At 39.1% G+C, this 9,888-nt stretch overlaps 1 protein-coding gene across 1 annotated transcript; it reads left to right on the top strand.

Annotated features, from left to right (window-relative positions):
* Positions 1-904: 904 nt before the first annotated feature.
* On the top strand, positions 905-5,576 carry LOC121375900. Its single transcript, XM_041503595.1, has 2 exons — positions 905-1,210; positions 4,570-5,576. Exon 2 carries the CDS (start codon positions 4,632-4,634, stop codon positions 5,379-5,381), a length of 750 nt encoding a protein of 249 aa, XP_041359529.1. The 5' UTR covers positions 905-1,210; positions 4,570-4,631; the 3' UTR covers positions 5,382-5,576.
* Positions 5,577-9,888: the final 4,312 nt, after the last annotated feature.

Below are 9,888 nucleotides of genomic sequence, written 5' to 3' on the forward strand. Positions count from 1 at the left end.
GACTTGCAAAGAGGATGCTTTGTTGTCTAGCAGAGCCTAAGAGAGCTTTGTGAATTAGGCCCCTGATCCCCGTTCCACGAAGCGATCTTAGCGCTAAGATCACTTTAAATGCATAACTACCTAATGTACTTAAGGTGATCTTAGCCCTAAGATCAACTTAAGTGGTTAGGGTAGCTATGCGTTTACGGTAATCTTAGGGCTAAGATCACTTCGTGGAACGGGGTCCTGGTGTTATTCATAACTGACTATACATCGATCACTGTTCACTATAAAGCATTCACAATACGTTCATCGCAAACACTGGACTAAACATGCCAGCCTTACAGGAACACTTACTTAATCTAGACAGAAATAATGTGAACACGTTTTCATTGAGTGAAATGGCTTTTCGAGATTATTGTTTATGCTTGCCAAAGTCCTCGACCATTCATTCAAGACGTTGGACGGAGTCTATCAATATTTATGTGTGCCGTTGGTTAGTAACTGATTACGAGTAAGAAAAAAAAAAAAAAAAAAAAAAAAAAAAAAAAAAAACGAAAAAAAAAAAAAAAAAAAAAAAAAAAAAAAAAAAAAAAAAAAAAAAAAAAAAAAAAAAAAAAAAAAAAAAAAAAAAAAAAAAAAAAAAAAAAAAAAAAAAAAAAAAAAAAAAAAAAAAAAAAAAAAAAAAAAAAAAAAAAAAAAAAAAAAAAAAAAAAAAAAAAAAAAAAAAAAAAAAAAAAAAAAAAAAAAAAAAAAAAAAAAAAAAAAAAAAAAAAAAAAAAAAAAAAAAAAAAAAAGAAAAAAAAAAAAAAAAAAAAAAAAAAAAAAAAAATGTTTGTTTTTCAATGCCCTCTTGCCCGAGCGAATATTTGAGTTGTATGGGAGTTCATTATCGCGCAACTTGTAATTTGATTATGATAATGTTCCCTCGCAGGCACGCAGAGCTAGTCTACCTGTCGACTAACTCCGACGTGCCCATTCGTGGCATCATGCCAGAACGTGTGTACAGGTGGACGTACATTGCTAATGATAGGACACAAATCAATATAGTTTTATATCGCTGGTTTAATTAAAAGAGTCAGGTGTGTTCCGTCGAGAAAACAAACAACAAAACAACCTGGTCACAAAATCCTTTGAGTGGAGATTTGTGTTGTTGGGAAGAACCAAACGAAACTGTTTGATTAGAGCTCTTGTTTTTGTTGACGTCATTTGAGCCATTTTCACAATACAGGTATGTGTAATAGTGTAGTTCATGTTTACACACACACACACACACACACACACACACACACACAGAGAGAGAGAGAGAGAGAGAGAGAGGGGGGGGGGGAGAGAGAGAGACATGCACACATGTATACACATACATACGTACATGCACACGTACGAACATGCATACACACACAGGTGTATATATATTACAGATATAATAATATGTGAGAGAGAGAGAGAGAGAGAGAGAGAGAGAGAGAGAGAGAGAGAGAGAGAGACAGACAGACAGACAGACAGATACATACAATACATACATACATAGGCCTACATACATACATACATACATACATGGGGTTACTGGAGTAACATACTACGAACTTGCTTTGACTGTTGTAAGATTTGTGATGTGTTATCGTTGAGCATGTCTTTACATATAAGCCTAAATAATACACCTAACTTGTCGGGCCTGTAAGAACCTTAGCAGTTGCACAGCCTTCCAAACTGGCCGTAAGATATAACAACACATTTATTACGATCTTTATTTACTTAGTACTAAAACCTGTACAGTGGTTTAGGAGGGGGTGGATATCACGTGTTAAACTGAAACTACTTAAATCGCAGTTTGTAAACTGACTGAATAGTTTAGACGTGTTCTTAAAATAATCAACCTGTATGCTTCCGTGCGCTTAAGTCTTCATTATTTATATTGTTCCCTGTTGCCATTGGCATATAAAACAATCCCCGAACCATAACCTGTCAGTAAACAGTGGTGTCGTATTGTGTTTCCTTTACTTGTTAAGTGTACTGAAAATCCATTGTCCCTTCACCAACCTGAAACAATAATGGAAGCGCCCTGCTGTTTAAGTTTCAAATGTAGCAACTGCAAGCACAATTAATTTCAGAACAAGTATTAACAACGAAACCATGTTCTAATTTGTCTGTTTTATATTTATATCTTATGTTCAATGGCTTTAAAGATATAAATACAAACATAATTTAAAAATAAGTATGAAATATAGCTTTATAGAGACAGACATATTCGGTCTACTTGCACTCTACCAACACTGTCCCCGACTCGTATTTTAGTGATAGTAACTGGTTAGAGGCGGATCCAGTGGGAAACCAGGGGACCCATCCCTCCTAAATATATTCAAGTGCCTCTTTTTATTTTATTTTTAAGAACATTGGGATGCCCTTTTCAGGAATTGGTCCATGTGCCCTTGTTCTCTTACCACCCCCCCCCCCCCCCCCACCCCCGCCCCCCATTTGTTCCTGGATCCGGCACCGAGGAATGTCGGCAAAAAATGATGTCGGAATGGCAGAGAAACAAGCAGTTTTGTTTATAAGATAAAAAGAAAACAAAAGAAGGAAAACAAGTGAAGAGATAAAGTTTAAAGTGTTACGGTAGATTACAACACTTCAGATTTCTGATAACTGCCTACACTTGTGAATGTACACAGCTGTACTGGGGAAAGTGCATACATGTATTAAAGATCCGTTGTTGCTGCCTTGTAAAAGTAACATACAATAAGTGGTGAAACCATGCGTCTTCTTTTCAGTTTGGAGGGGCGGGACGTAATCCTGTGGTAAAGCGCCCGCTTGTTGCGCGGTCGGTTTGGGATCGATCCCTGTCGGTGGGCCCATTGGGCTATTTCTCTTTCCTGCCAGTGCACCACGACTGGTATATCAAAGGTCGTGGTATGTGCTACCCTGTCTGTGGGATGTTGCATATAAAATATCCCTTGCTACTAATGGAAAAATGTAGCGGGTTTCCTCTCTAAGACTATATGTCAAAATTACCAAATGTTTGACATTCAATAACCGATGATTAATAAATCAATGTGCTCTAGTTGTGTCATTAAACAAAACAAACTTCAAACAAAACAAACTTCTTTCAGTTTGAATTTTTTCCGTCCCTTGATTGGTGGTACATGCTGTTTTGGCGTCTTATCAGTAGTCCAGTTTATTGTAACGACATAATTAGAACACATTGATTTATTGGCTATTTTCTATTGGGTATAAAAAAATTAGTAATTCTGACATATAGTCTTAGAAGAAACTCGCTATATTTGTTTTATTGACGACAAGGAATCTTTTATAAACACTTTACCACAGACACGACAGCACATTCCACGGTATTTGATATACCAGTCGTGTAGCCCTGTTGAGACAGGAGAAACCCAATGGGTCCGCCGAGGAGGTTTGACCCCACGTCTGTGTCGAATAACATACGAGACATCTTACTGTTATTCGTTAGGAGCAGGCTATGTATAAAAAGCTAAAGTTCTGCATGTAGTTTGTTAAATGAATTCTTAGAATTTTGCAACCCGTTGACTTAAAAATATTACATATCTATTACGACTCTTAAAAGCAACAGTAGTAACAAACAAGACAACCCCTTACTACTAAGACGGGTGTGGTTAATTCTTATCTGATTAAAAAAATTAATAATAACGTATTTTTTTTAAACTGGCCATTACTTAAAGGGACACACCCTAGTTACGGCTAGTTGTTAACCATTACGGCGTTGTTTTTCGCTATTAAACCCATTTTTTCACAAATAAAATTGCACTTTACTTACCGTTTATTATTTAGAATATACATTTCCATTCACCTGAAGTGTTTTTTTGGTAATCCTGGTAATCCTGGTGTTTGTAATACCACAAAATGCATTTTTCCTATTTCTGAAAAAACGGGCGCACATTTGAGAAAAAACCATTGAGCAGACAAGGTCTAATGTATTTTTAGACGGGATATTTCCATTTCAATGTCACAGACGTTGGTATACCACGTGACCGTTATCATTTTGGTTCGGTTTGTTTTCTCGTGCACGGTTCGCGCGATCAACATCATTTGTTGTTGTTCATTTGTGAGATTTTTCTTCACAGTTCGTGAACATTTTCAGTAACAATAAAGTTCAGACAAGTAAGTATCTCAATACAAAACGTTACAAACCCTTAAAACCAATAATTTTGCTAAGTCCTACGATATCTGGAGAGGGGATACAACCAGGACAGAACAGTTGAAACATGTCCAGGAGAGGTGAAAAGAACGCACCCCAAGTCTGTGAAATTTGTTGTGACGTAGGCATTGTTGTGCTTCGAGCGACATCTACCGGTGACATCAGAATACAAACTTTCAAAATTATTTCAAGCAATTGGGACATGGGGATTCCCATGGTATTTATCGATATAAAACCTGCTTTTTCACTCCATTTGATAAAAACGTGATCTAAGTGTGTTACAGGTTTGTAGATTAACCAAATTATAATTTATTTTCGCTGGATGTAACTAGGGTGTGCGGCTTTAACTTCTTTTCCAGTTATAATTCCTATACACTGTTATTATATACATATAACACATATCTTATTTTACATTTCAGCTATGGTGATGAAACTGTAATTATAGTGACACGATTTCTTTACCAAGACATCAACTGCAAATATGAGTAAAGCGAAGCAGAAGTACGAAGCATCAAAAGCGAAATTAAAACCGCTGACCCCAATAAAGGAGACCTCCAACCTTTACACACCAAGGCTTTCCGAGAAGAAGACGGTACTGGTACAGAGAAACAAGCCGATAGTGGTTCAGACATTGCCCGAGGAGGTTCTGCCAAGACAACCAACAAATAGTGATCGGCCCAAGCCGTATTCGGGGTCTAGACGCGGCGATGACGTTGAACAAGTGGTAGAGGAATACCTCAACTATTCCAAATACAGCAGCGCCATGCCCGTGCAGCATGAGATACTGGATGGACGCAGCACGTTGACGTGTGCCTGCTGTCAGAAGCGGAACATGGAAAACATGCGCTTAAAACGAGAAGTAGCCATTGCGTCCAATCTACCGCGGGCCAGTCTCGAACTCAGTGATTCGCCAAGTCCCAAAGACACACGAACAAGCCCGAGAAGAGAACGAAATGTTGAAGCTACCGCACAGCAAAAGAACCCAAGCGACTGGATTAAATACCAACCAGTGCCAAGTGCTCAGACATACCTAAGTCCCGAATTTAACAGGCCATACGTGCTTCAGGATTTTTATGATAATTCACAGCTAGACGCTCAAAGTACCTACGTCAAAGTGAAAATTATTGATGCCGATGCTAGGTACAAAGAAGCGATGGAAAAACTGGAACGAACATCTCAGTACTTTGGTCCTGATAGAACAGACACAGACAATGGAACAGATTTCTCTTGATGACACATTTGCAATGTTGTTATAAAGTGGTTGTTCTCGGTAATATAAACTATCGGACCGGAGGCTTGATGCATTCTCCCACCCTATGATCAAGATGTACATCTCTCTCTCTCTCTCTCTCTCTCTCTCTCTCTCTCTCTCTCTCTCTCTCTCTCTCTCTCTCTCTCTCTCTCTCTGTGTGTGTGTGTGTGTGTGTGTGTGTGTGCTTCCTGTTAGCCACCAATTAAAAAAATACTAGAGCTGCACCTGTTCATTTGCCACATCTCCTTAGCTGATAATCATAATGCATTTACACCATTGCCATTGATTGTTTTTCTTTAAAGATTAATATCCTTTCATTATCGTAACTGGACATTAATTTTACATGCAAGGAAATGTATTTTATGAGTATTAACCTGGAATATATATTTGTATATAAACTTATTCTAATATTGTATTCAGGTTTAGTTATATATTGCAGGATATTGGAATGAATAGTGACTGAATCTTGAATGGATATAGACACGTTAATACAACTACTTGGACATGGAATGCATAGAATTATCCTGTCTCTTGGACAACGTCTTTGTTTTCTTTTTTCATAAAACCGGCTGTTATATCACGCGACGCATTGCTGTTTTGAAACTGGTAAGCCTAGTCCACACTTTTGTCTAGCTTAATATTAAACAAGAAAAGCTAAATAAAAAATATCCCAAGTGCTGTTTAAAGCATCTACCATTCAAAAGATTGAAGGCAGAAAACCCCACGCAACCCTTCAGTTTTCAATATTAATCTTTAATACACAGACCTTCCCTAAAGTCTCTACTGCGGACATGTCTTGAGTGTTCTGGAAAAACGTAGTACGTCTGATTTTGGTCAAAATTGGGTTAGGACCATTTTTGGACTTACTAGGTTTTTACCTCATCATATAAAACATGTAAGAATAAAAAATCATCCGTGGTTTCACGAATTTTGTAATGGTAAAACCTAGCAGGTCCCGAGTATTGATTCATTTATTCAGCCAAAACCTAGTAAACTGAAGTGGGGCATTGTTCTGATACTTACTAGGTTTTTCCTCAACACATTTCTTACTATTTGTATTGGCAAAACCTAGCAAGTCGAACTAGCCAATCATGACGCAGGAAACACAATGAGGAAAGACCCAGAAATCCCTGATTTTAAAGATTTTGTTGATCTGTGTGCCAGGGCCAGCAATCACACTTCAACAGTAGTTATGCACTACAACGACTTCTACTTTTTTCAAGATGGGCATAAGACTCGCCAAAGCAAGAATGTGCAGTTGCCACTACTGGTTAGCATTTCCGAGGTTGAATTCCATAAGGGTTGTCGATCACTCTTTTACAAGCAGAATTTTGGTGATGAATTTGTAGAAATCGAGTTTTTAAAGCCAAAGTTTGATATCCTGACGTTTCCGGGAGTAATGGTGGAGCTGAGAGGCATCCCTGCAGCGAAAAAACAAAAGCTCCTGAAATTAGCCAAGTGTTTTGTCCCTGCAAAGAAGAGATTCTGGCTAGATCTGCCCAGTAATGATGCTAGCCATGACCTTGTGGTGACTGATGTAGCCATCAGTGGGAATTATGTAACCCCCCACCCCACCCCACCCCACCTCGTCAGGTATTCAATCAACACTACACCAAAATCCTTGACAACCCTTACTAGGTTTTTCCTGACGGGTGGCCCAATAAAACTAAAATGTCCTATTTGTAATGACTAAACGGCTGCTGAAGTAAAAACTTCTGACTTTGCAAGACTGCCAAAGTGCACTATAAAGGGAAAGCTCAGAGCACCTTTCCATGATTGATTAATGCATTAGATTTTGGGACATTTATTTTTACTGTGCCATCCTGTATAATTATGGAAAAATTGGACTGATGTAATCAACATTTTGATGTAGCCAGGTTTAAATTGGCCTTTTGGAGGTAAAATGCACATTTTGTGAATTTTTGTGAACTGTGGTCCTCTTCCAAGGTCTGCTGGTAATAATTGAGAGGGGGTTTCAAATGACTGGTTGTGTATTTTATATTTTGTATTTGCCCTGGAGTTCAGTTAGATCGGCAGTTTGTATTTTTTCAAGATGTGTGGAATAAAGAAACCAATTTTATTGACTTGCTAGGTTATTGTTGATAAACCTAGCAAGTCAAGTTGCGATGGAACTGTCAAAATAAAAACAAAAACATGTTTTCCCTAATTTACTCTTCCTGAGTGATGAACAAATAATCACAAAGCAAGTTGTTTTGATAAGTGGCTGCTTAATCCTGACAGGGTGTAGACTTACTAGGTTTTTCCAGAACATTCAAGATGTTTCTAACAAACGTTGAGCTCGACTAGTATGAGTGCCTGAACCTCTTTTGGATATAGGCACGCTAATAAAGTAAAGTAAGTATGAGAGTGGTTAGTCCAAATAATAAATATACGATATCAATGATCCACTATTGGTAGACCTATATGAGATCCTGTATACTGGATAGAACAGATAAATAAAATATAAACAATATAAAAGATCCCTTGCCGTTTAAACGTATGACAGTTGTCTTGGGTTGTTTTTGTTTTTTTTGTCATACTGTTTCATAAACCCAGTTACATCCATGAAAGCATGCTTGAACTTGAAATACTGAGCCCTTGGTGACATCGTGGTTGTCTTCAGTTAGACCACCGTGGCTAAAGAAAGAAAATAATGTTTTATTTAACGACGCACTCAACACATTTTATTTACGGTTATATGGCGTCAGACATATGGTTAAGGACCACACAGATTTTGAGAGGAAACCCGCCGTCGCCACTATATGGGCTACTCTTCCGATTAGCAGCAAGTGATCTTTTATTTGCGCTTCCCACAGGCAGGATAGCACAAACCATGGCCTTTGTTGAACCAGTTATGGATCACTAGTCGGTGCAAGTGGTTTACACCTACCCATTGAGCCTTGCGGAGCACTCACTCAGGGTTTGGAGTCGGTATCTGGATTAAAAATCCCATGCCTCGACTGGGATCCGAACCCAGTATCTACCAGCCTGTACACCGATGGCCTACCACGACGCCACCGAGGCCGGTCCCATCGTAGCCAGTTTAGGCGGCAGCGTATCCAGGATAGAGCAGGCACGGTGGATCAGGGTGGGTGGAAAATATTATTGGCAGTAAATCCCCCGAACCCTCTAGAAACTTGGGCGCTTTGTGCCCCCCCCCCCCCCCCCCCCCCCCCCCCCCCGAAATGTCTACTTGTTTACACCGTGCCTTTAAGGTCCTATAATCTTATATAGAATAGAATCACGAATACAAACTAAAAGGGAGGAATGGAATGAGCTTTAAAGTGTCTGCATGGACACACCACATTGTATCCGATTGGTGCTTTGGCCTCGCTGGTTAACTATCTTCGTGATCCATGAGTGGTGTGCGTTCATGTGGTAGAGTAGCACGAGTACTCTGACTGTAGATAGCTAGACGGACATTTGGACATATATTCAGCCTTGAATATCTATCCAAATGTCCGTCTAGCCCTCTACAGTCAGAGTACTCGGGCTAGCGATAGAGCGCTCACGGTCTATTTGACTGATACCGACGTCTTCTATCATATCACATTCATCTAACATCGGGCGCAAAAACAAGTATAGGGAGAAACCACGATACGTTCGTCCTCAGAACATGCATCAGGTAATGCACAAACTTAAGAGAAAACCCCAGCCATGCCACTAATTAGAAGCGGTGTCTTTCACGTCAACGAGATATTTTTTTCTTACTCCTACTTTATACAGGGGCGAGAGGTCGATCCTAAAGCGCTCGCTTGATGAGCGGTCGATCCCCGTCGATGGGCCCATTGGGCTATTTCTCGTTCCAGCCAGTGCACCACGACTGGTGTATCGAAGGCCGTGGTGTATGCTATCCTGTCTGTTGGATGGCGCATATAATAGATCCTTTGCTACTAATGGAAAAATGTAGCGGGTTTCCTCTCTAAGACTTTACCAAATGTTCGACATCCAATAATAGCCGATGATTCATAAAGCAATGTGCTCGAGTTGTGTCGTTAAACAAAACAAACTTCTTATGCTGGGACGAGATGTTGCTCAGTGGTAGATCGTCCATCCAAGGTGTCACTGATCAACCTCAGTGGATTCAGGGTTTTTTTCTTCTGTTGCAAATGTCATAGTATGTACTGTCCTGCCCAAGAAAAACACCCATTATTGCTTTTTATACAGAAATAGACCGACTGAGGCAGCCCTCTCAGCAATGTGTCAAAATAACCAAGTTAGACACTCCAAATAACGTAGTTTAAAATTTGCTCATGTTGCTTAACAAACATTCCTTTCCTTTTCCATCTTTATACTGGACATTGGGAGCAAGAGCTCCAGAACTCATCCTACAATTAACGACAAGATCATATACATACTGTGAAATGATGAGAACATTTGTAACGAAATTCCACTTTTGTCTGGAGAATGAGAGGAAGAACCCACATAGATTTTTAAAATGTATTTATTACAGAAAGGATAGCATATATAGTAGTAATACTATGGC

The sequence above is a fragment of the Gigantopelta aegis genome, chromosome 6, assembly GCF_016097555.1.
Source record: "Gigantopelta aegis isolate Gae_Host chromosome 6, Gae_host_genome, whole genome shotgun sequence".
Lineage (NCBI taxonomy): Eukaryota > Metazoa > Mollusca > Gastropoda > Neomphalida > Peltospiridae > Gigantopelta > Gigantopelta aegis.

What these genes read in the sequence shown, in the direction of transcription:
- LOC121375900 (XM_041503595.1), top strand. Translation starts at nt 4,632, where the DNA reads ATGAGTAAAGCGAAGCAGAAGTACGAAGCATCAAAAGCGAAATTAAAA.